Source organism: Phaseolus vulgaris, chromosome 7 (genome assembly GCF_000499845.2).
Source record: "Phaseolus vulgaris cultivar G19833 chromosome 7, P. vulgaris v2.0, whole genome shotgun sequence".
NCBI lineage: Eukaryota > Viridiplantae > Streptophyta > Magnoliopsida > Fabales > Fabaceae > Phaseolus > Phaseolus vulgaris.
The window spans coordinates 28,671,637-28,699,046 of NC_023753.2; the positions used below are offsets into that span (position 1 = coordinate 28,671,637).

The following is a 27,410-nucleotide window of genomic DNA, read 5'->3' on the forward strand; positions in this document are numbered from 1 at the left end:
AATTTTCTAAATATATTAATATAAAATTATTTATTACATCAAACAAATCAACTTAAAACTTTTTCTATTTTTTTTATCTCTCATTCTTTTTACTTTAATCCAAATATCTTAACTTGAATTTAAAATTTATGGTTTAATATTTTTTATACTTAACTTTATTTAGGATGAGAGTAACCAAGAAAATAGAAGAAAAATATAAAATAAAGTTGTTTAGATTAAAAATAAAATACTAGAGAGAAGGAAGATAAGTGAAATTTTGTAGTAGATAAAAAATCATATTAATTAGGTAAGATAATAAATTATAAAAATATATTTACTTTAATTGAATAAGAATAAGTATGAATTAAAATTAAAAATTATTAATTATAAAGTAATTAATTTATAAAATATGATTTAATATTAAAAAAATTAAATTAAATACATTTAAATAATTAATTACAAACTATGTCCTAAAGTTTTCCACATACGAATTTTAAAAATTGAAGTTGTAATAAAAAATCCATATATGGGATGTATAGATTAAATTGTAAGTCATAAAAAACATCTAATGTATGTGTGGAGGTAACTTTATTTTTAATCTAAACATATAATTAGGTGTAACTTTATTTTTAAATATAATAGTTTTGCAAAATAATTAGGTGTAACTTTATTTTTAAATATAATAAATTAAATTTGAAATAAAATAAAAAATATTATAAAAATGTATAATTCTAAATTTTAGAAAGTTGATATTATCACTATGTTCTATTAAAAATCCTTAGAAATGGAAATTCAATGTTAACTAATATAACAAACATAAAGTAGAAAAACAGTGAATCTGTTTTGAAAAAGAAAGTTAAAAAAAGTGAATCTGTTTTGAAAAAGAAAGTAAAAAAACAGTGAATCTGTTTTCTTGGGATTTGCACATCTTCTCATTTTCCTTGTCCTGTGTTACGTGGTTGTCCATAACTAACTCACCAAAAGTCTCATTTGCCCCTCATTCTTATTACTAACACTTTTCATTCTCACAACTGTGTCTTTACTTTCAATTACAAATTAAAGTGTATAAACTTAATTGGAAACATTCAATTTTCTTCTTGTGTGAATCTTCAATTTCAACCATCCTTCTAATGAAGAAAGAAAACATTAATAACACCAAGAAAGTTCATAATAAGGAGAACAAAACACAATCAAAATAAGTCAAATGTTTCTTGTATCTCATATTTTCTTTCAATTTCTAACAATACTTTTTGGAAGGTATCAATTTTTTTTTTTGAATTACATATTTTAAAAACATTTTGAAAGATATATTTTAAAATATATTAAATAAAAAAAATTATAATTTTGAAACACTTCTATTAAAAAATTTCTTTATGTATTAATTTGTTCCAAATAATTTAAGATATATTATAAAAACAAAAAAAATTGAAATCTTCTCAGTTTTTTTGGGAAAACCTATTCGGAATACAAAAACGTGAAGCACTTGTGCAAAATTTCATCTTTGTACCACTTGAAATTATACTAAAAGATTGCAACTTAAAGTGAACACACCAAATGTATAATTTAATGGAACACACCAAATGTATAATTTAATGTTTTATTTTGTTGATTTTAAGGTGTGGGAGAATTTAAGGTATCAGTAAAGTAAATTCTTGAACACATTATACAGATTTTTAAAAGATTATTTTTATTATTACACTATGATGGACGTGTAGGTGTATGTCAAAAATATAGGGTGCAATGAGGAAGATACAGCCCCAAAATTTAGCTCAATTGTATTGAGGCAATTGCTTCCTGCATCCGATTTCAGAATGAGGTGAATATAAAAATACATTCTATTGGATTTTTTTTTTGGAATGAATTTTTTGTATTACAGATTTTTTTATCCAGAATGTGTTTTGCATTTTTGTGTTTGAATTTTCATTTCTGAAACACAATAATCTCTCTTTCAAATTTTTTTTGGAATGTATTATTTTCAATTCTAGATTTTTTTGTCTGAAATATAATTTTAATTTTAATTTTCAGATTTTTATTTTCAAAACTCAATAATCTCTTCCGGATTTATTTTTTCAAAATATATTATTTTCAATTTTAGATTTTTATTTCCAGAATAAAAGACATTTTTGGAAATTAAAAAATATGTTGGATGCAGGTTAAAAATAATTGGGTGTAGGAAGCATTTGCCTTGATGAGATGCGTGGCCCGGTCCATTACTTGCACTCCAAGGACACCTGCCATCATGTGAGGCATAAAATATGAGAATCAAAGTAACACAAGGATATTCCTTGTTTTTTCCAAATTTATTCTCTGCAAGCTTTGCCTTCATGAATCTCTGATTATCTTCTATCTATTCCAAAAATCCCTTTCTTTTTAATCTTTCTCTTCGATCCCATCTCCTAGATCTGTTTGCTTCTTCCATCATCAACTAATCATGGTTCTCCACAGAGAACTCGACCATCTCTTTTTATCCCCTTTCACCGACCCTCCCAAAGGTAACTCTTTTATTTTTTCAAAATAAAAAATGCATTTTTTTTTAAATTGCATGCTCTTGGAGATAGTTTTGAGCTTATTGAATTTCAATGATTGAATCTTGTGTCGCCAGATCGATGTTGCTCGTGTTCTTAAATTAATTAGTAATTTTGTTGGAAATGATTAGATGGGTCGAAATCCAGTGGCATGTCCATCGAAAAGAAGATAGAGTACCTTGAGAGCTTAACTGGAAAGGTTGGTATGCTGTATATATTACATGTACGATTTTACTAAGTTATCAGTGAGTAAGTGTTGGTGTTTCTCATCTATTTGATATGGAAACGAAATGGATAGTTCTGAGAAACTGGTTAATGTTGTCACTTTCTTTTGGTTCTTGGCTAAATATCTGTTTTCTTTTGTGTATTGACTTGCAAACATTTATTAAATTTGGTAATCGCATTATGAAAACCAGCTATTGCAGTTTTCATTAAGTGGCATGGTGTTTTATGATTGAGCAGTTTTTGTTTGGAGGACAAAAGTTTAAATAACAACTCTAATCACAAATGTTGTATTTGTGAATGTTTTAAAATTAAGACGGTTTAATAATTTGCCTACTCTTGTATTTTAAAGTGGTGGATAAGGAAGGTTGCATGTGAGCGATTGTTTGTATGAAATATGAATTATTGTTTTGTGGATCTCTTTTTACAGCATTTATGTTAATTAGGTACTGCAGGATTTTGTATTTTAAGATTTTACTTTTTTGTTTACATTGTATGTGGATCTCCTAAGAGGCTGATCTTTGCTAATTGTTGTCAGTTCATATTAGTTTTTTGATTTGACTATTAGGTTATTGATACTTATGCTACCTGTTTTAGGTCACAAATCGAAGGTCCCGTAGGTGGTTAAATGACCGTCTCTTGATGGAATTAGTACCACGTTTAAATGCAGAAGAAATTAGAGGCTTATTTGCCCCACCACCTTGGGGTAATTATCTGACTCATCTGCTGTATGTGTTATTCAGGCATTTTCTTGACTGTCTGGTTTCTTTTTTGTTAAGGCAATATTGCATTTAGACAAACAAGAATTGAATTCTTCCACACAGTGCAAGATATCTTACTAAATTACATGGTTTTCTTTTTTAGCACATTATTTATTAAACTTGCATGGGAATAAAAGAGGCACATTCGAAATTTACATCAAATCATAAAACACTTTGAAAGTGAAGTGACTTTGAAATTTCAGCAATGATATTTGCTATAATTGTTTTAGTCATTTTCTGATGTATTCTTTTTTTCCTTCTGTGTGTCCACTGATTGCTCCTATTTTATATGTTAACAGTGATTGGATTCATTTTACAGGTGATGAAGTTCCGCCTTCTACATTTTCCATGACTAACATAGAGGAGTGGGACCGATTCAGGAATATAGACATGGACAAAGAGGTCACATAGTTATATTTTTAACTTCTCTTTTTTTGTAGACTTTATCTTTGAAATTTTTTACTGTTCAAGAAAGCATTTTGGTGAACCGTCAATTGAACAAACGTGCATCAAATCAATAATATTAATTTTTGGATTTTGACTTGTCTTTGATCACAGTTATAACTTCAATTTCCCACTTTTCTTTTAGCATTTAGTTAAAAGGGTCTTGGTCTCATTTATGTTGTGATTTTTGTTTCTGTTGTAATTGTGCTTGAGAGCCTGGTACTTCAATCATGGCACGTCTGACATGTATATATTTAATGGTTTGTATGGGTACTATGTTCATGTGAAGCTATGTGTGTACACCTGAGGATCAGTATAGTTTAGATCAAGGTGAAAGTATAACCTTGTGGCTCATTGTTGATTCCTGGGTTGGCATATATTTTCATGTTGGAGATCCCTTCTTAATTTAATGGTAGATTATGACCAATGAATATTGGTAACACTATTGTGGGGAGCTAAATTATTGATACCCCTCAATTAAGTCAATTAAGGTGGAGAATTGTTAGGAATCTTTCCTTAATTTAAAGAGAGATTACGACCAATTAATATTGGTAACCAATGATGACCATTCAAATGTTTTTTTTTTAAAAGTAACTCTCTTGGAAATGTAATGATCATTCATTAATCTCTTTACGAAGAAGTCTTCCTCTCATTCTTTGTATAAAGGAAACTTCCGTGGAAGGGAAAAAATATGGTGGATGCTAGAGAGACATTGTATTCCTTGGATGAGATTGCGTGTTATCCTCATAGAGCGAGAAGAAAAAATATTGTAATACTACTTTTATAGTGGAGAAATTTTCTGAACTAGGTCCCGTGAGTTTTAATTCTCAAGTTGCGGAAGGTTTTCCCATGTTAAAAATTCTCTGAGTCATTATTCTATTTACTCTATTTTCTATTATTTGCTTATTGCTTCCACAAGTGCCCATTTTGTATTTACACCAAAGAGAAGAATTAATTATGAATTTTCCCAGCACTTCACTTGGTGTGGTGGCAACTTGCAAGCATCTCATAATAGATTTTGTTTGTTTTGATAGGTTACCATAATTAATTCTCTGGAAAACACTATAGAAAAAAGGAAAGGTCCCATTGATGCTGACAAGATGGCAGTGTTGAATTGTTGGCGTAGAATCGATTGTAGAACAAGAGATGCACTTCGCCGCAGTTCTCTTTCTGAGCTCATCGACAATTATGAGGTATAAATCTTATTCGTGATTGATATTACCCCTCTGCATCACCAAATCATTATGTTATGCAGAAAAGGGGCCAATATTGGTGCTTAATTTTTTTCATTTGCTGTAACTAATTACAAATGTACATTTTCGCATTTACGGAACCTTTTGCTTTAGGAATGTTTACGTACATTCATAACAGCAAGCACAGATGGAGATGTTCTTGAATTGCAAATTCAGGATCCTTTCCATAGATTGCTTCTGCACGGAGTTTGTGAGGTAATATTCTGCTCCATTTGTTAATGGTCACAACTAAATACTCTACTATTATTAATCGTTATGACTTGCACGGAAAAGTAAGATTTGAAAATACTGCAAGCACAAATAAGAACATCTTCCATTATCAACGTGTTGTAACATGGAAAATGTTTTTCCTTTGAATGTTACCCCAAATATCAGATTATTTTTACTTGAACAACAGAAAATGATTTACACGCCAAAACTCAGATGATATTTTCCGTAAGGATGTATTCCTTCAAGCAAACTAGGACTTTTGTTTGAGAGAGTGCGCTTAATTTATATTGTTACACCCAATTGATTTCCTATGGACGAATCAACATTCGAACCACCTTTACTCTTGTACTCTAACTCGTCAACATTCTATGAACAGTTCTACAATCTGGCATCGGATACAGTGACAGATTATGATGGTGTGCAGTCATCGAAGATGACGAAGATAAAGAAGAAGAAAAAGGCTTCTCCGGTGCTCCCAAACATCACTCTGTCTCATTTTCTGAAGATGTCCAAGGAAGGAAGTTGGTAGTTTCTTCGGGCAGAGTGTTGTTGTACAAGGATGAACAATGTACAATATTTAGTATTTCTTTAGAATATCATTGTAAATTGCTTCCATGACATGTATTTTGATTGGTTGATACCATCAGTCAACGCAAGTTGTTGATTGCTGGTTTACATTGTTGTATCTGATCATTCTAAATTCAACAAATTCCATATTATAAGGTTGGATTATTATTATTATTATCAGAGGTACATTTCGATCTATTAAGATAAAGTGGTATAGTAAATCATTATATAGATATGGAATCAGGGTCCAAATTAGTTTAACAGCAGCTTAATTCTTTTATTACTTTTTTGTCAGAATAAGTATTAGGGCATGAGCCTATGCATAGATAGGTTGCTTATGTTTAATCCAAGAGTGTGTACTGTCAGGGTTATACAGTTGTTTTTTAATGTGAATTGCGTAATCTTAAATAGGTTGAATTATGGAATAGATGAATTTAGTAATGCTTTTATTGAGTAAATCATGTGAGTTTTACTAAGTAAAAGTTAGTTAATTTAATAAAATGTACGTGGAATTTATTTAATAAAAAAAATGTGTTTTACAAATGTGGTTTTGAAGATATTATTACTTACATAAGCTTAAAAATAATCATGTATATTATGTTTACTTCTACTTATGGCACTAATTTTAAAATTTGGAGAAAAACTAGCCAACTTTATTTACGTATTAACATAGCAACTTATGAAATATTAGTCAATATTCTTCAGTGAAGAATCGTTTGGAAACTATTAAGAGCAAGAGCTAGTGATTAAATTCTAAAAGTTTACTATACTTCTAAAATATAAGAATATTTTTAAAAATTCAAAAAAAATGTCATTCCGCTCTATAAAGACATAGAATATGATTCTTACCCATTTTAACTATGTCGTTTTATTTTGACCCTTAAATAAATTATTAAATTAATTAAAAGAAATACAATATCATTGCATTTATCAATGATGATTAATCCTGTTCTGACCAATCTGAGGTCGATCGAAATCTAGATGAGTCTTCCTTCAAACACCTCTTGGGAATGAGAGACTTCTCCTGCGATGATACTCCGATGCTCAAGTCAGTAAAATCATAAAATATAATGATATAATATAAAATAGGAGTTGAAAGTACTCTGGTGTTGTTCATTAGATTAGATTAGATGATGTGATCTTTTCTGTAGAGCATAATCAGGTATATATAAATTGAATTGTAACCTCTCCGCCTTTAGTCATAATTATGTCTTAATTGGGTCATTAAAGATGATTAAGTTTAATTGATTGAGATCTCTTGACTTGTGCTCACTCATAATGCTAGATACACAGATCGAAAAACCGATCCATAAATAACCAAAGATCAAACTATGCCCATGATCTAACAAATCCAATAAGTTAATGATAAGAGAAAATAGGTTATTAAAATCATGTTTAGACAAATCTTATCTTCACGTTCATTTAAAAAAAAGTAAAGTCTTAGTTTGATCAATTACTCTTTTTAAAGATGACTTAGTTTGTATGCAGGAACTATTTTGTCAAAGAAATATAGTTGTCTAATGACTTTGCATACCCGTTTTTATTGACTATGAAAGTTCTATATATGAATTAGTTTTCGTGTAAGACATTTTTTCATCTATAATATGATTTTACTTAAATTTTATTAAATTCTATTTTAAATTTACATTGAGTAAAAGGCTAGTTTTAAATGTTGATCATTTCCTTAAAAAATAATTGATATTCAACTTAGAGATAAAAATGAAAAGATAAATTTAAAATGATAATACATTAAGAAAATCAATTATATAAAATAGATTAAAATAACTGAGAATAATTTTACAATTAATTATAGAAACACAAATTGTCATTGAAAAACATGGTTGGAGTAGTAACTTTTCTGGCAATTTTTATTGACTACGAGAATAGTAAACAAGTTAGGCTTTTTAAGAGTAAAGAGGGATGATACTTTGAAACTCCTCCAAATTCATACTTCCATTTAATAATTTAATTTCTATTTTAATTAAATAATTTAATTTAATATTTTATTATTTTGTTGTTATTAAATAGATGTATCAATTTAATTTAATATTTTATTATTATATATAGTTGTTAGTAGATGTAAGAGAAAATATAAGGTATCAAAATACTTTTTTCCAAAAGCCAATTATCACTCAAAGATATGATTGTAGTATGTCTTATGCGAGTACATAATCCGTTCTCACTAATTACTTAATTACGCCCGTGTTGTATATTTTTTTTAATATTTTTACAAAAAATTCTAAAACATTAAAATATATTTAAAAAATCTCATTTTAAATTATTTTATTCTTAAAATATTTTTAAGATATTAAACTTATTAAATTTTAATTTTTTTAATCAATATTTAAATTTCTATTAAATACATAATTTTTAAAATATAAAATAATTGTTAATAATTAAAAAGTATCAATGCTGATATTCCTTTTAGCCGATTTTTGTTTACATTGTCTTTTTTTTTATCAAAGTTCATCCCCATTTTTTCAAGTGATATTGATTAATTTTTTTCTCAAATTTATTGAAATTATTTTTAGTTAATATCGATTACAATTATTAATTAGATTGACACTAATTAAAGTTATTTTTACAATAGTTGAAGTTTCTTTTTCTCAATTTCTTTAACGATGTCGACTAAAAATTCTCTAGTCGATATTGATAAAAAATAATTCTAATTAATTTGGCAGAAATTTTTTTAGTCTACGTCGAAAAAAGTCTCTAACAAATCGTTAACAAAAAATAACATTGGATCTATGATAAAAAAAGAAATAATCAACATAGACATTGACAAACATATAACCATCAAATGAAAATTACAATTATTTATAACAATAGTAAAAATAATTATAATAATTTAAATAATAATAACTTTTATTAATATCAATAAAAATCTTACTAGACATAATCCAAAAAGTAGTTACCCCAATAATATTTTCATCTTCGTTAAATGGACAATATCCCAATTAAAATTGAGTTGAGAAAAAAAAACGAAGAAAAAATATGAATTCGAGAATATAAAGAATTTCACATTCTTATTTTTTTTAGATAAAATTTAGAAATTTTTAATTTTAGTTAATTCAATTTTAATTTTTTTATCCAAACAAACAATATTTTTTTATAAAGTACTTTCAGATTTTTTATAAAAATAAATTACTTTCTTAAAATTTTCTATCCAAACAAACTATAACTTCCATTTATAAAGACATTATAACAGTCTAATTTAGTAATTTTTGAACATCTAACTCAATAAAATAAAATAAAATGTAACTGAGTGAAATTAAATTGAATTTGTTTTTAATACAATAAAATAAAAATAAAATCAATTTAACAACATTAAGTAAGTTGGTCTGGATCAAATTGAATAATTAAAATATTATTATATTTTAAAAATCTATAAAACATAGGAAAATAAAAAAAATCAAAGAAATACGACCCATAAGATTATACAAACGATGGCATTTTTTAATTAAAACTAAATGAAAAAATTAGAATAATTATTAACATTATATGTAATACCAAAAGGTAATTTAAATAACCAAGCGAAAGGGTATTACATTTCTCAAATTAGTAATAAACAAACCACAATTATTATCACTTTATAAAAGTTATACGTTTGAAAATTCTTGAAGTTATATACAATTCTTTTAAAAATAAATATATAATAAAAAATAAATTTGTAATTAAATAATTAAAAAATATTAAAATAATAATATTAAAAGTTATAATATGATTATATAAAAAATTGAATTTGTAAATCATTACCCTTTATATTTTTAGTGGGACAATAATTAATTGAATAAAGATTTGTGAACACTACAAAAGAAGAAAAAAAAAAAATCATAGGTAGGAGGATCTTGCGAGAAATCCAAACGAAACACGATTCCTTGGTTTGAGCACTGGAGAAATCTGTTAGCATGTCAATGGCAAAGAAACATGTGAAATACACTCTGGTTTGTTTCTCTTTGAACTCAGTTCTTCCCTTTCTCATTATTACATCCTTAATATGAATCAGATTGTGCTGAGTTGGAGTTAGATAACCAGGTTGACGCGTTTACTGAGTCAGTGTTCAAAGGAAACCCTGCAGCAGTGTGTCTCTTGGAAGAGGAGAAGGACAAAAACTGGTTTCAAGCAGTGGCAGCTGAGTTCAATTTATCTGTCACAGCTTTCCTAACTCGCATCACCGAGTCCCATCACAACCTTAACTCGATCCATGGAACCTCTAACAATCCTCGTTTTCACCTCAGATGGTTTACTCCTGTTACCGAGGTAAAGTTACTGGCTTCACCAGAATGAATGTTGTCAAACATGCATGATTTTTTTTAAATTATTTTATCTTATTGATGTACCCTTTTGCAGATAGAGCTGTGTGGCCATGCTACCTTAGCTTCTGCTCACACACTGTTTTCATCTGGTTTGGTGGATACTGATGTTATTGAATTTGTGACGCTTTCTGGAGTATTGACTGCCAAAAAGATCCCAGCGATCAATATCATTAGTGACTCAAACTTGCAAAAGGGTGAAGCTAAGGATGGATTTTATATTGAAGTGAACTTCCCTGTTGATCCTGTTATAGAATTCAACTTTGAGGAGACTTCCCAAATTTCTGGTGCATTGAATGGTGTTTCCATAATTGATATAAAGAAGACACAAGATGGAGATGACTTATTTGTAATTCCTGTGTGCTCTCTTCGGTTTCTGTTATTGTCTAGCACACATCAGCCATACCTTTATTATTATTGCTATTATCTTTTCATCGTTCTTTTTATGGATCAATCTCCATATTTGTTAACCTGCTTGATTATTGAAATAAGACCAGTATATATCTCTTGTTAGTATGTAACTTCACTTTTACCTGCAAAATAACCACTATGTTTTTTATGCAATTTGTGTGCATTGAACATTATGAAAGTTGCAAATCTTCCTAGGTTGTGGTCACATCTGGAAGAGCTGTTGAAGAACTACAGCCACAACTTGAAGCAATAGTTAAATGTCCTGGAAGGGGGATAATTGTTTCCGCCATTGCTCCTCCAGGCTCAGGATTTGACTTCTGTAGTCGATTCTTCTGCCCAAAATATGGAGTCAATGAGGTTAGTGTCTGAGAATTTGTATTTATAAGAAAAAGTGGTTGACAATTTAGTCTAGAATGTTCCTCCAAAATTGCCTTGGGGTTCAAATTGATCATGAACTCATCATTGTGGATGCAATTTTGGAACTGCATAATGTTGTTATAAATGATACAACCCTCAGCTTTTCTAGCTGATCTGTGGTCAAGTTTTACGACCTACAACAACCAGTTCACTGTTTTCAATTATATTAGAAAGAAAAAACTTTAGTTGAAGGCTCGTAATATTCTTTTTACTACCTAATTTTACCATGTCAATTGTTGGATCGTTATCAATAAAGCTAAGGATATTATGGAAAGCAAGACCAATCTTACATTCCAGTTGGATACATGAAAGTAGAATTAGGGAGATAATATCAAATAACTATAATATTTCCATTCAGGATCCTGTTTGTGGGGGTGCACATTGTGCATTAGCACCCTACTGGAGCAAGAAGCTAGGGAAGTGTGATTTCAATGCTTACCAGGTACTCTCCTTCCCCTGATTGTGACTAATGATTATCTTTGTCAGTTGTTACCGTCATACTAACATGCAGATTACACTTGTGCAGGCATCAGCCAGAGGGGGAGTTCTCAATGGTCATTTTGATGAGCAGAACCAAAGAGTGCTTTTGCGTGGAAAGGCTGTTACAGTAATGGAAGGGTTTGTGCTGGTCTAGTCCTGTTGTTAGCATAGCAGAGTATGTAATAGCATGATGTTTCAGATGACACCAAGAACTACACTTTTGAGATACTCTTTTATTATCACTCAGTAACCTTCTGAGTCGTTTTATGTATGTTTGTTTTAATCCAATTCTGTATAGTGGCCTTGAGTGTCATAGAGGGTAACCACTATCCCTCACAGTAAGATGGTTTAGTCTTGTTAGTATTAATTTTTCACTAATCTTGACTAGTGAGATTAATAGTCAAAGGCTACTTACAACAAAAGTATATCGATTATATAAAAGCTTATGCACTAATCATAAGACTATAAACAATTCAAATTTTGCTTTTAGTAACATGTAAAAAAAAAATGTACTTATTAAAAGTGACATAAAAGAGGAAGGTTATATAAAATATTTTTTGGGGTTTGAGAGTATTACTTTTTTGAGTCATTTTTAAATTTAGCAAAACTATTTTATGGTTTAAATCAAACTCTTAAATCTTAGTATAAAAGATTGATCTCACTTTTAACAAGAAGATGGTTTTACAATAGGATAACTATATACAATTCAATTCCATAATTTTTAATGTTCAAATTTCCGTATAATATATTATGTTCGTAACCTCATATAAGTGTTTATAAGTGTTTGTATGAGAAATTTTCAAAGTTAATGCATAATAATATGAAAATGAGTATTGGGTGAATTGAGGTTTTTCTCAGATCTTTAGATTAAACAAACAAATGATGCTAACTACATACGTTAAACAAAAACTACGAATGTCATTTTAAGAAAGTTCAAGTTGGACTGTTCTAAAGAAATGAAGACTCGTGTTTTGTGTCTGTTTTCAATTTGACCCATGATAAACTAATTTAACAATAATTAAAGAAATTTTTTTTCGAATTGAATTTGAATAACTAACCTTGGTTTGTACTTTAAGAGAAGAAAACTTCAGGTTAGTATCTTATTATGATGTTGACTATGCTAAAGTTCAAGTACAATGCAAAAGTAATTGTAAAAGATGTTAAGGCCGAAATGAATTAAAGTTATAATAAGGTGTAAGACTTAAGGTTATAGTTTTATTAATCAACAAACAAAATAATTTTGATCCATCTAATATAAGCTACTCATTCTGAAACATAAATTAGACAAAAAAAAAATAGAAAATGTTATAAATCATGCACACTGCACGAGATTTTGACAAGATGCAAATCGCACTTCAAACACAAAATAAGTGATCAAACCAGCACAATAAATACAAATGAAGGTATTGTCAACACAAGGAAAGACTTATAAAGAAAAAATGCAATCTATAACAATAGACGCATATTACACTAGACACAACTCTTACTAAATGCAAGTGTAAAAGACCAACAGATGTAGTAGAAGCGTTAAATGTATACAAGTTCTAAACATAGTTGAATTTTAAATGCATCTAGCCACTATTGCAAGACATAAGCACCACTAAGCTAACTTGGCTTGAGTCTATGTCGGGCTAACTCAGGTTAGGTCAAGGTCAAATAGAGACTAAGTTGAATGAATCCTAAGTAAGCTCGGTTTGGCTTAGCCCACCAGGATGGGTCAAACTAAACCTAACTTTGGTTAGGCTAGGTAGGGTTGAGTTGAGCTCAAGTCAAGATTGATAGTTCTAGTTCAAATGAAGTTGGGTTTGACTTGACTGAGCCTATGTCGAGCTAAGTCTAGTGGGATTTGGCCCATTTTAAATTAGATGTGGTTGGGTCAAGTCCAAATCAAACTAATTCAAATATAAATTTAAATCTAATTTGATAAAATTATGCAAACTGAATTTAATCTAATTTAAATTGAAATTGAAAATGAAAAATTCAATTCAATTTAATCCGGTTAAAGTGTATCTACATTTTATATTAAATCTACTTTACTCAATATGGATTGGATCTAAATTTGATTTTCAAAAAATTGAAACTGAAAAATTCAATTCAATTTTATCTAATTAAAATGTATCTATATTTTATATTTAATCTATTTTGTTCCATATGAATTGGATCTAAATTAGATTTTCAAAATTCTAATATATTCAATCTATTTTATTGAATATGGATATGATCTAAATTTGGACTTTCAAAGTTTTAATCCAAATCACCATAAGATAAATCATGAAATTCCAACTACTTTATCGACATCTTACCCCACCTTTAGAATTTAACATCATAAGAAATATGATAATTTTAATAAAATTTTCAATCAAAATATTTACACGTTTCTTTTACCAAAAAAATGACCATATTTATTGAATATGGATATGATCTAAATTTGGACTTTCAAAGTTTTAATTCAAATAAGATAAATTATGAAATTCCAACTACTTTATCGACATCTTACCCCATCTTTAGAATTTAACATCATAAAGAATATGATAATTTTAATAAAATTTTCAACCAAAATATTTACGCGTTTCTTTTATAAAAAAATGACATATTTTTTTTCAACATAATGTATTTTCTCTTACATTAAAAAAAGTTTTTATTTTCATTTGAATAGGCATAAAATTCTATCACTAGGTTCAAATATGATACAACTATTTTAAACACAAGGAGTAATTCTTCTTTTAGCATTTGTACACCAACTTTGATTTATCTCATACACGAATAAAACATTTGGAATATAATAGGTATTTGTTAGAGTTTAACAAAAACTCTTCTTTTGAGATCAACATAACTGGTCTCTTTAAAATACTAGTATTATGGGTCATATAATTTGTGCATTTATTATCTATATATGAACCATATATTGAAATTATTTTCTCATCAACAAATGTTAACAAATAAATGCTTCTCAAAATATTCCTCATGCTTAACAATTTAGGTTTGTTGTACATTTTAATTTTTTTATCTTTACAAAATTATTTTAAAGACCTCTTTTTATGCTCAACTTGAATAAAAAAAATTATATTATTTTTCATACAATAGAAAGAAGGTGCTAAGATAAATTGAAATTTTAGAAATTGATGATAGTAATTTGATTACTTAAAATTTAAAATTTCATCTAAAATATAAGAATCTAAAATTATTCATATTTTCTATTATCTCAAATCTATGAATTTCATCTTCATATTTTCTCTTTGCCTTGATATGAATAAGGACATCATTAAGTTGACTTTGATTAAGATGTTATTAATGTCCACCAAATTTTCTTTTAGGTTAAAATCAATTATGGGTTATTTTTCGCTCATAGTCACAATAACCAATATTTATTTATGATACAAAACAAATTTTATTTTTTAGTTGTTATTAGTCCATGTTTTCTTTATCAACATTAGTAGTCTTTTTAGTTATGTCTCAATTATTTTTTTAACTAACATTAGTTAGGACATTATTTTTTTCTATGCCTACAATGACAAAATTATTTCTCCTATCAAAATATCTTTTTTTCAATAAAACTATTTTTTTATGAATGTAACTTATAATTGTTTTAGTCAACTTTGATAGAGGTTATTCTTTATTTTTATTATTGAGATTATCTCTTATTGTAGGCTAGTTTTTTATTTTTCAGTTGAATTTTGTCAAAATTTTCTCAACCAATATCAGTGAGACTATTTTTCAAGACGAATGTTTTTTGTTTTCAAAATCACTATATTAATATTTGATGGTAATCAAAATACATTATCTAAAATAAATTCATTAAATTTAAATTATTTTATCTATTTTTTTTTTTAGTTTGTACTTATGGTAATCATTAAAAAGATATGACTCAATTACCTTTCTAATCACTACAAGAAAATGATAAAATAAAAATCAATTTTTAGAGACCAAAATAATTAGTTGCAATAGTAACTAAATTAGAGACCATTTTGGAAACCAAAACAAAAATTGGTTTCTAAATTAGTTTTTATTATTTTCTATTATTGTTAAATAGTTTCTAAATTGGTATCTAATTAGCAACCAATGTTTTATCTATCAATTATTTAGTTTCTAAATTTAGTCTCTAAAACCTTGGTTGCTAATTAGAGACCAATTTAGAAACTATTTAACAATAATAGAAAATAATAAAAACTAATTTAGAAACCAATTTTTGTTTTAATTTCCAAAATGGTCTCTAATTTAGTTACTATTGCAACTAATTATTTTGGTCTCTAAAAATTGGTTTCTATTTCATCATTTTCTTGTAGTGAATATTGTACTTTTTATTTTAATTGATATATATATATATATATATATATATATATTAATAAAATATTCAATCAAAGTAACTGCATCCCATACTAAAAAAAAAAGAAAAAAAAGGCTAAACATCCTTCCTCACTGGACCAGGTCACCGCTGTTATCATCTCCGTGTGCCATCGCCACATTCTCCATTTTTACTCTTTGAGAGGAAGAAGAAAAAATAGAGTGAATTCTGAAAAAAAAAAAACTCGTTACGAAAGCTATTATATATGTGTTTCAAAAACTTATTTTAAAAAATTCGTTCGAGAATTATCATATATGTTCTGAAAATTTTGTTTTAGAAATTATATTTTAAAATACTGTTTCATGATGTATTTTATATGTTATAGAAACTGTGTTCTAGAAATTTATTTTGAAAATCTGTAAAAGAGTAAATTAGTTATTTTAAAAGTTAATATGAGTATGGAGTATGTTTGGAAGTCACGAAGAAAAATACTCAGTCAAATCTTTAAAGCTTAAAAGAGTTCTATAACGTGACCACTATTAATCTAAAAAGCGGTAAAATTCTTAAAAGAAAAAAAAGTTCTTGACGGTTAAAATTTAGGCTCAATTATCTATATAGCACTATTTACATTTTTATTTTTTTATCTAGCACTCTTTTGTTTTTATTTCCCTATCTAGCACTCTTTTATTTTTTATTTTCCTATCTAGCACCATTTTAAAAATAAATAAATAAATAAAAAATTATTATTTTTTTAATAATTTTAATTTTGAATATATTAAAAAATAAATATTTTTAATGTTTAAAATAATTAGAAATATAATTAATGAATAAATAAATGAGTTTTTACAAAATAAAAATAAAAAAGTAATAAATTAAAAATGTTTAGTTTAAAATTATTTTTTTAAAAATGAAGAAAATAAAAAATTAAACTCTACAACAACATAAAAGTTGAATCTATAAACATAAATTAGTATTTATTTTTATTATTATTGATGATGTAATCATGTTAATTTCAAGTAAAAAATACATGACATATTTATAAAAAAAAACAAAGTCAATTAGTATTAATTAATAGTGGACACATAAATAATATTGAAGTGTTTACCTAAATGCAAAATTCTAAAAAAAACTAATACAAATGTTACACTTAATGCTTAGAAATGAGAAGAAAAAAATGCAAAAATAAATAAGTCTAGAAAATAAAAACAACAACAATAAAATAAAAACAAAAACCATAAATAAATAAAGATTGACAGAAAAAATAATAATAACTAAAAACATAAAAGGTATAAAATAAAGGAAAAACAAAATAAGATAAAGATAAAAGATATAAAAAAAATCAAATAAATCAAAACAAGATAAATATAAGAGATATAAGGCGATACTAAATAAGTATATGTTGATTATAAAAAGGAAAATAAATGAGAGATGATCATTCATTTAATGTGTTCTTCAATGGTACATTAAATAGTTTGTGCGAAATAAAACATAATTAATGACGAAAAGTGGACGGTCTAGTAATGTTGGGACACATTCTTTTTGTGTGTCCTGGTGTTTGACAATATGAACATTTTTTTGCTCGATCATGTTGTTCTCTTATGTCCATATCAGTCCTTATTCGCCTTGACTTAGGCCTCCCCTTTGAGGTTCTTTTCATGTCAGGACTTGGGCATAGTATTTGACCAGTGTATACAGGCCAATACTCTTCATTTCTGAGTTCACCAAATAGTCCTTCGTAAACATGAAAGACCCGTTGCAATGTGTACACAGGTGAGATGTACCTAGCAAAATCGTGGTGGGCATATTTGCATGCAGCAAGCACATGGGAGCATGGTAGGTGTAGTTTTTGAAATTTCCCACAGTCACACCATAATTCGTCCAAGCGAATTGCAAATCGGCCTGGTGGTCGTACTTCTCTTGGATTTTGTCTTTCTTCTACCAAAAATCTAGTGTTCCTCCTATCAAAGGAAAGCACTGTATGAGTGTTTGCCTTTGATTGTGCATCTTCCAATGCTTTTGCTGCAACTTCAGAGTATACATGTCCAGCAGCCATCATGGCTTCCACTTGCCTGCCTCTATCTGTGAAGAATTTATTGCAACGGGTGTATGTTGCCATCACCATGGAAGATATTGGAAGATTTCTTGTTTTCTTCAAAACATAGTTGATCGACTCAGCCAGATTAGTTGTCATATGTCCCCACCTTTTACCGTTGTCCCATGCAAGAGTCCACTTCTCTCTTGGGATATCATCCAGCCACTGAGTTGCCTCAGGATTTTCCTCTTTAACTATGTTGTAGTAGTAAAAAAAGCGTGGCTATGTCATTCCATATGCTGTAATTATTTGTTGCAAATGTAGTTAGTAATTAAAATTGACAAAAACAATATGTATAATTTGAAAGAGTTGATTAACTTAATGTTTGAGGGCAATTACCCATGTTGACAACATCTTTCTTTAGTGTTGTATTTCTAAACCGCCTCATGAAGTTTTGTGCTATGTGCCGAATGCAATACACATGCATAGAGTTATTGTTGTTCCAACCACTATCGTCTCTAGAGTATGCACTCTTTATTGATTCGTGGCGGTTAGAAATGAGACAAAGACCATGTTGCGGAGTAACATATCTTCGTAGGTATCGCAAGAAAAAGAACCAAGCATCAGCAGTTTCACCCTCTATGATGGCGAATGCAATTGGTAATATGTTGTTTTGACCATCTTGCGCAACTGCGACCAATAACGTTCCTCTATATTTCCCATACAAGAAAGTTCCATCAACTTGGACCACCGGCTTGCAAAATTTGAAACCATCAATGCATGGTTTGAATGTCCAAAATACCCTTTTGAAGATTATGTGGTCTGCGTCCAATTGGTTTCCTTCATAAGCAGGTTGGGCCTTTATTTTCCAAATAAACCCAGGAACGTAAAGTTGCATTGCATTTAGGAGTGCTGACAATTTTTGGTACGACTCTTCCCAATTGCCATATACATTTTCTATGGCCAGTTGTTTTCCTAGCCATGCCTTTTTATATGTGGCTGTATACCCCAAGGATGACTTCATGTGCGCTATTATGGTTGACACTGGTGTGGAAGGGCCAGCTTTGATGATTTCATGAATGCTTTTTGCAATCATTCGATGCCCTAACTTATTGTGGTCTTGTGAGATCATAGGGGATACACAAGTGTGAACACCTTACAACTTCATAATTTCCCACAATTGATTCTTGGTTCGCAAAATCACTCTACACCTCCATGCGCAATCATCATGAACACATCGAACTAGGAGCTTTGATTGATAATGTGAAAACGATTGATGACATCTTGAGCTTCTTCCTTGGTGTTGAATTGTTGCCCAACAAAAAGTGTCCCTGGAGGATACACTACTGTGTCGCGATCAAAGGCATTACCAAATGCTGAGTCATACATAGGTGATTCAGGTGGAAAGTGCAAAAAATGCTCTGATGGAACATAGGATGAGTAATGTTCATGTTGTTGATTGTTTGTATGGTGTGCATGTGGTTCTTCTGACTCCTCATCATCAGCAGCTGCAAGTATTTCGTCTTCATCCTCACTAAAAGGATCGAAGACTTCATTGGGAAGACCAACAACCCCATGCTCTTGTGGTGGTTCTTGAGCGAGTTGTTGATTTTCGTGTTCACCTAGGCTGATATATGAACCACTTAATAGTTGGGTATATGACTGCATGTCTTTTTCCCATTCCCCAAGATGTTGATGGGTGGGTTCATTCATATCTAATGAGAAAGGGTGTGGTGTTTCATGGGACAATAGTTGTGATAGGTGGTGGTATGAAGGTTGAACTTCTTGTGATGGTTCAAAATGAATGTTTAGGGAAGGAGAGGGAGAGGAGTGTGTGGGTTGACATTGTGTTGATGAAGATGCAAACCTTTCAAATGTGACATACACTTCGGGTCTGGTTTGTAGTTGAATGGAGTCGTAGATGCCAAAGAACGCCTCAACATCATCATCCTCGGTCATCTCGATGGCGGTGTAATGACTTACCCCACCATCAAGTCTAGTCGGGTAGCGGAAGTGAATTGTTGCGACCCTTTCTTCTACTTCCCTATGCAGTTTTCCAAGGATGACTTCTTTCATACTTTGTAGGGTCATTCCCCTTTTGATAGCAACAATTTTTGGTGTCATAGAACTAAATGTCCATCCTTCAATGGGACATTCTTTCATTGATCCATCATAGTGAACAATGACATATAATGAAGCCATTTGTTGACAAAAGGAAAGATGGAGAAATCAAAGATGTTGGGTGTGACATACTTATTTAGTATCGCCTTATATCTCTTATCTTTATCTTGTTTAGATTTTTTTTTTCTTTTTATATCTTTTATCTTTATCTTATTTTGTTTTCCCTTTATTTTATATCTTTTTTGTTTCTAGTTATTATTATTTTTTCTGCCATTCTTTATTTATTTCTATTTATGTTTTTATTCATTAATTATATTTCTAACTATTTTAAATACTAAAAATATTTTTTTTAATGCATTCAAAATTAAAATTATAAAAAAAATTACTGGATTGTGCAATTCTCGTCATTAATTATGTTTCATTTTGCACAAACTATTTAATGTACCACGGAAGAAAATATCAAATGAATGATCATCTTTTATTTATTTTTCTTTTTATGATCAACATATACTTATTTAATATCGCCTTATATCTCTTATCTTTATCGTGTTTGAATTTTTTGTATATCTTTTATCTTTATCTTATTTTGTTTTGCCTTTATTTTATATCTTTTATGTTTTTAGTTGTTTTTTTTTTTCTGTCATTCTTTATTTATATATATTTTTTGTTTTTATTTTATTGTTGCTGTTTTTATTTTCTATACTTATTTAGTTTTGCATTTTTTTGGTCTCATTTTTAAGCATTAAGTGTAGCATTTGCATTAGCTTTTTTTTAGACTTTTGCATTTAGGGTAGACACTTCAATATTATTTATGTGTTCACTATTAATTAATACTAATTGACTTTGGTTTTTTTATAATTTTGTCCTATATTTTTTACTTGAAATTAACATGATTATATCATCAATAATAATAAAAATAAATACTAATTTATGTTTATAGATTCAACTTTTATGTTGTTGTATAGTTTAATTTTTTATTTTCTTCATTTTAAAAAAAATTAATTTTAAACTAAACATTTTTAATTTATTACTTTTTTATTTTTATTTTATAAAAACTCATTTATTTATTCATTAATTATATTTCTAATTATTTTAAACATTAAAAATATTTATTTTTTAATGCATTCAAAATTAAAATTATTAAAAAATAATAATAATTTATTATTTATTTATTTATATTTAAAATGGTGCTAGATAGGGAAATAAAAACAAAAAGGTGTTAGATAGGGAAATAAAAACAAAAGGGTGCCAGATAGGGAAATAAGAACAAAAGGGTGCTAGATAAGAAAATAAAGATATAAATGATGCTAGATAGGGAATTGAGCCTAAAATTTACACATATTTCAATTTATCATCAAATATTAAATTTAACTTACCAAATGATTACACATTTTTTAAGTTGAAAAACTATATGATTGAATATTTAAAAAAATATCATTATAATTTAAATTCACTTAAGTAAACTTTTAAAAAGACTATTATTGTATTTTTAAAATTGAAAATCTTGACCAAAATTCCTTAATAAAATATTAATTTGAACAAACTAAATAAATAATAAAAAATATGAGAAATATATATATACATACACGCACACGACCGGAAGTGCAATGATGCAGATGTTTTTGTAACTCTAGCGAAGATGCAGTTGGTTTTGTAAGTATGGAATACCCACTAAGTGTTGGAAGAATTTGTAATGTTTGATTTGGACAAAACTGTTGAAGTTTTCTACCTTCCTACCTACTCTCTTTCCTACCTACCCGAGAAAGTACTACAACAATATGTAAGTGGCTGCTAGAGAACTGAGAGCCACTTTCTGCATTACAAATTCTGTTGTGTTCTTTTGTGAGGTTTGTCTTCAATATGGCAAAAAAACCTGTCAAATACTTTCTGGTATGTTGCTGTGTTTGTTAATTGTTATTAAAGCACTGTTGTGAATTTTGGGCAGTGTGGTCAAATCAAATGTCTGAGTTTATAAACAGGTGGACGCATACACTGAGTTACCATTCAAAGGGAACCCTGCCGCAGTGTGTTTCTTAGAGGAAGAAGAAGAGAGGAACCACCACTGGTTGCAAGCTGTAGCCGCCGAGTTCAACATCTCTCAGACTTGTTTCTTAACCCGGATTCTTGAGTCTGATGACCCTCTTGACTCGCTCAATGGCACCTCTAATCCCCGTTTTCGCCTCAGATGGTTCACTCCTATTACTGAGGTCAGTTTTCTCAAATTGGACTAGTGTATACTTGTGTAGGACTAATTAGGTGCTCTATTTTATCCCTATGTTCAGAACTTGGATGAAATAAATGTTTTAAAGGATTTAATTATTAGGAGCTTTTTTCATAACAGTAATCTGAAAAACTTCTATTTTCATAGCTCTTCTGTATTTTCATTTTTTTTCACCCCTTTTCTCAACCTAATAATTATAATTTCTTTTACGGATAGTTGGCAAAATATAGTCATAATGTGGATTATTTCTTCAATAGTTTCTATTTAAGTTGGTTCTGTAGCGTTGTTATTCCAACAGTTATTATGATGATGATGATGCCTTTTCAAGGATGAAGAATGGTTCCTAGATATAACACTCATCACCAACAAAATGATTGAGAGTAACCATTAATAGCATTATTGGGGCACCCTTGTGCAGGTTAAACTTTGTGGCCATGCCACATTAGCTGCTGCACACATACTCTTTTCATCCGGTTCAGTGGATACCAATATTATTGAATTTGCAACGCTATCTGGGCTATTAACTGCAAAAAGAATCCCTGCAATCAATATCTCCAGTGCCTCAAACTTGCAAAATGATGAAACTGAGGATGGGTTTTACATTGAACTGGATTTTCCTGCTGATCCTGTAACAGATTTCAACTTTGATGAAACTTCACTAGTTTCTGGGGCCTTGAGTGGTGCTTCCATAATTGACATAAGGAGGACTCAAGTTGCAGATGACTTACTTGTAATTCTTAAATCTGTTCCATATTTATTATTTACTATACACATTCCTACTATCAGCTAACTTGCTTGATTAATGAAGAACAAATCTCTTGTTACTTTTCTCTGCAAAATAGCTAGTGTGTGTTTTGAGCAATTGGTGCGCACTGAACATTATGAGACTTATTTAATTTCCTAGGTTGTAGTCACATCTGGGGAAAATGTCACAGAAATAAAGCCACAGTTCGATGCAATAGCTAAATGTCCCGGAAGGGGAATAATTGTTTCGGGGATTGCTCCTCCGGGATCTGGATTTGACTTCTACAGTCGATTCTTCTCCCCAAAATTTGGAATCAATGAGGTTTGTGGCTGAGATATTATGATTATTATATTATATTTCTCTACTTGCATTGGTAAGTTCTGCTTAATTATTGTGCAGTAAATATAGACAGTAAGGTAAAGTGTTGATTGATTTTTAACTCAACTATACTGATGCAATTCTTGAACTGCACTATCCGTTAAAACACTTGTTCTATTTCCTTTTGTTTTACCCTAATGCTATATCATGTATCAGATCTGGGATCTAGTTTTATAATACATACAAACATTTCACTTGTTTTAATTAAACAAAGCAAGGAACTATGGATCAAGATACCTACTATTTCATGTGCTACGTATTTTTACAAGGTCCACAGGAAGGATATTAAAAGCAAAATAAATCTTCATTAGAGTTTATTTGATCAAAAATAGAAAAGAGATGATGTTACTGGTCTGAACTTTCAGGATCCTGCTTGTGGGACTGCACATTGTTCCTTAGCATCCTACTGGAGCAAGAAGCTGGGGAAATATGATTTGAATGCTTATCAGGTACTTCCTTTCACTCGTTGGGATTATCTGTCTCATTTTCATACTAATCTGTAATTACACTTGTAACAGGCATCACTCAGAGGAGGAATTTTCAATATTAGTTTAGATGAGCAGAACCAAAGAGTGTTTTTGCGTGGGAAAGCAGTTACAGTGATGGAGGGGTGTATTCTGGTCTAGTTTTATTTCTAGCATTGCAGATTATGTAACCAGAATTGAAATTGGAGTACTGAATTTTTATTATGCTTTATCCCAGCGAATATGTATATGATACGTTACCCACAAATCTGATCGTTCGTGCAGTTTAATAATGCATGTACTGGGTACAATGATGGTGTGAGTCAGTACTTTAGTTGTCAGATCTTCCACTACTCCCCACAAAATGAAAAATTCTGATCAACGCTGTGTACAATGATGGTGAGACAATATGCACATAGAGAGAGTATGATGAAGAAAATCTTTGAAACAATCTTTATGAAAATAATTTCTATGTTCTAAGTTTAAGAAGCATATAAAAGTATATGCATGTTAATATTACCAAGATGTTGAATTCTCTTAAAGTTTTTTGCCAAAATCGAAAATATAGCTTCTGTGTGCGAAAGGTAGACAAAACCAAGAAGAAACTAGTACAAGAAAACAGAAGAAACTTGCATGAAAAGAATAAGCATTAAGGGCGTAAGAGAAAAGGACTTATCAAACTAACAAAACCCATATGCATACACGACACAGACGTAAAGCTTCTACTTGATGCAGATAGAGAACTCTAGTTTCTCACATTATTTATAGATATTTAAATTAATTGAAACGTTTTTACAAAATAAAATAATCAAATATTAAAACGCACAATATTTTACCTTTTATGATCTAAATATATGTCATTAGACTTAAAGTCAAAATATGTTATGTAAACATATAAAAAAAAAGTCTCTTATATGATAAATTATTGAGCCGGTTTGATTATATATACTTATTTTTAATAAATTAAATGAACTTTTATATACGGAAATAAATATGTTTATCTAATTTACTTATTTAAAATAAATAAATCTTATATGAAAGATATTTTTTAAATTAATTATTTTAAAAATACGGAAACAAAACATATCCAAACACGAAGATATAACTAAATTAAAAAATAGAAAACACACAACACGATATATATTATTAAAATGTATTAATATACTTCCTAATTTGAAAAAATTAAAAGAAACATTTATAAAAAAAATCCAACAAAAGATAAACTTATTTAAATTATAATGTTTGAATTTTACATTTGTTCATCCTCATTGAAAAATACCGCTTCTAATTCTGGTTCATCAAGAGATAAAGTAGCAATCTCAAGAATTCCATTTTCACCAAATGAAAAATCATCTCCTGCAATATCCCACAATTTAGTTTCCTCTTCTTTGTATTTTGAGGAATTTCTTGAGAGAAGACGAAGATTATTATGGACAAATACTAGATCCTCTGCCCTTTTAGATGTCATCTTATTTCTTTTTAGAGAATGTATGAAAGAGTAGGTACTCCAATTTCTTTCACATGAAGAAGAAGAACATGATTGTCCAAGTAGCTTAAGAGCTATCTTCTGAAGTGTTGGTGCATGAGTTCCATGAATAATCCACCATGATTTTGCATCCATTTTACTTCTATCCCTTAAAGAGTCAACATCGGCAAAATCTTCCCTTCCATTTGAAAAGTTTACAAATTCTATATTTACCTGTTTTCTTACGTCCGCATCATCAAAGTATCTCATAAAACATTTATTCCTTTCATGAGTAATTTCAACATCTTGATGTGGGGCAAGTCTTTTTGAATCTTCATTTAACCATTCATGACTATAATATCTACAAAATTAAAAATATATAAACATAAATTAATATAATATTATAAATTGATAATATTATAAATAATATGTACACAACAAAATATAATTATGAAATAATTTAACTATATAATTTATTACCTTGGATTTAAAGAATGAGCCAGACAATGAAGAGGGATGTTACTCTTAGTCCAACGGTCCATTAATATTAACTTTACTACCTCAAAAAATGATGAATATTCAGCTTTTGTCTTCCTTTCATGATGATATATGACCCTTCTCACATTTTCAATCATTGAATCCCACATTTCGTATATTAAGTGAAGAGTAGCCATATTCGTATCTGTTTTTCTGAGAACATCATAAATAGGAGCAATAAAAGCAAGTATATAATCAACCTTCATCCACCAATGATCAGTCAACAAAGTTTCTTTTACAAATTGTGCACTATCCACATTATCCTCTTTGTAAAAAGACCATTCATCACTAATAACCATCTCTTGGAGTCCTTTTTTCAAACTTCTAAACCTTTTTAGCATGACTATGGTTGAAGCAAATCTTGTTGGAGCAAGAGAAAGCAACTTCAATGAGTTGAAGTTATTGAACATTGATAATCTCATAGAGTGTCCCATAATAAAATTTTTAACAAAGGTAGCATCATCAACAATTTGTGAGATCCAAGAACATTGATGATAAATATCACTATTTTTTTCAGTATTTTTTGCTGCACAAATATTTTGCAATGCAAGATTCAAGGTATGCACTACACAAGGACTCCAATAGATTGAAGGAAATTCTAATTCTATGAGCATACCCGCTGCCTTACATACATCTGCATTATCAGTTATAATTTGTACAACATTGTTCTGCCCAACCTCCATAATTACATCTCTTATGTGTTTAGCGATAAAATCTTTGTCCTTTATCTCACCATATCTATTTATTGACTTCAAAAACACTGATCCACTCTCAGTGGTAGCCATGAAATCTATAAGTGGTTTTCTTTGAGGATCACTCCACCCATCACTAACAATTGTTACACCTTTCTGATTCCATGAGTTTTGTATAGGTTGCAAAAGATTTTCTACATGACTTCTTTCCTTTGAAAGTAAATGACCTCTCAGTTTATTATATGTTGGCGGTACATATTCACTAAGATTAGAAGTATTAGCTGCATAAGAAAATGCACTTCTATAATAAGGACTTCTTGATAAATGAAATGGTAGTCCGGAAGAATAAAACATTCTCGCAATTTCACAATCAAGAGTATCTCTCGCTTGAATATTGAAAGCAGCTTGCAAAGAACCTTTGAATTTTGGGTTATCATCACTGTTTGTCTGATTTCCTTCATCAGATACAGGTGGTAGATGAACCTCTTTTTGTTTCAAACCCTCTATTTTCAATGTTGCTTCATTGTCTAATTTTTTAAACTCAACAAGTTTTGACGGAGTTACTTTTGGGCAAATTCTAACTCCTACTCCCGTAAGTTTTAACAGATGAGCTCTTACTTGAGTGTAAGATCCGTTGAATGAAAAATTACACAGACTACATTTGATCATATTATTTCCACCACCAGGAGTTTTTCTTAACTTTGAAACATATCTCCACAAAGGTTTTGTTTCATCTTCTTGTTCGATAGCTTGATTAGGTATATTCATCTTAATTTCCTAACAAAAGTAAATTAAATATAATAAATTTACTTTAATATAAAAATCAAATAAATTCATCTAATGAAAATAATGTATGAATAAAAGAAAACATGTAGCAAATTAAAAATTAAT

The 27,410-nt window shown here is 29.2% G+C and overlaps 5 protein-coding genes across 6 annotated transcripts; 3 read left to right on the forward strand and 2 right to left on the reverse strand.

The window, feature by feature from the left end:
* The first annotated feature begins 2,255 nt into the window (after positions 1-2,255).
* Positions 2,256-6,138, forward strand: LOC137829697 (uncharacterized). 2 transcript variants are annotated; one of them, XM_068636579.1, is made up of 7 exons: positions 2,256-2,471; positions 2,636-2,703; positions 3,324-3,432; positions 3,807-3,889; positions 4,966-5,124; positions 5,278-5,379; positions 5,771-6,138. In XM_068636579.1, exons 1-7 carry the CDS (start codon positions 2,411-2,413, stop codon positions 5,921-5,923), a joined length of 735 nt encoding a protein of 244 aa, XP_068492680.1. In that variant the 5' UTR covers positions 2,256-2,410; the 3' UTR covers positions 5,924-6,138. The 2 variants fall into 2 exon arrangements, with proteins under 2 accessions (XP_068492680.1, XP_068492681.1); XM_068636580.1 differs by having other exon boundaries at positions 2,260-2,471; positions 2,582-2,703.
* A 3,584-nt stretch (positions 6,139-9,722) lies between these two features.
* Positions 9,723-11,870, forward strand: LOC137829696 (uncharacterized). The gene is made up of 6 exons (XM_068636578.1): positions 9,723-9,905; positions 9,997-10,221; positions 10,312-10,623; positions 10,881-11,042; positions 11,461-11,544; positions 11,629-11,870. The coding sequence occupies exons 1-6, from the start codon at positions 9,870-9,872 to the stop codon at positions 11,734-11,736; spliced, it is 927 nt and encodes a 308-aa protein (XP_068492679.1). The 5' UTR covers positions 9,723-9,869; the 3' UTR covers positions 11,737-11,870.
* Positions 11,871-17,356: 5,486 nt separating this feature from the next.
* Positions 17,357-19,028, reverse strand: LOC137829367 (uncharacterized). Its single transcript, XM_068636173.1, has 2 exons — positions 18,296-19,028; positions 17,357-18,150 (listed from the first exon to the last, which is right to left on the reverse strand). Exons 1-2 carry the CDS (start codon positions 19,026-19,028, stop codon positions 17,357-17,359), a joined length of 1,527 nt encoding a protein of 508 aa, XP_068492274.1.
* A 2,679-nt stretch (positions 19,029-21,707) lies between these two features.
* LOC137829699 (uncharacterized) lies at positions 21,708-24,166 on the forward strand. Its single transcript, XM_068636581.1, has 6 exons — positions 21,708-21,907; positions 21,997-22,224; positions 22,657-22,968; positions 23,143-23,304; positions 23,727-23,810; positions 23,880-24,166. The coding sequence occupies exons 1-6, from the start codon at positions 21,878-21,880 to the stop codon at positions 23,985-23,987; spliced, it is 924 nt and encodes a 307-aa protein (XP_068492682.1). The 5' UTR covers positions 21,708-21,877; the 3' UTR covers positions 23,988-24,166.
* A 908-nt stretch (positions 24,167-25,074) lies between these two features.
* On the reverse strand, positions 25,075-27,287 carry LOC137829368 (uncharacterized). Its single transcript, XM_068636174.1, has 2 exons — positions 25,771-27,287; positions 25,075-25,651 (listed from the first exon to the last, which is right to left on the reverse strand). Exons 1-2 carry the CDS (start codon positions 27,285-27,287, stop codon positions 25,075-25,077), a joined length of 2,094 nt encoding a protein of 697 aa, XP_068492275.1.
* Between the last annotated feature and the right edge of the window lie 123 nt (positions 27,288-27,410).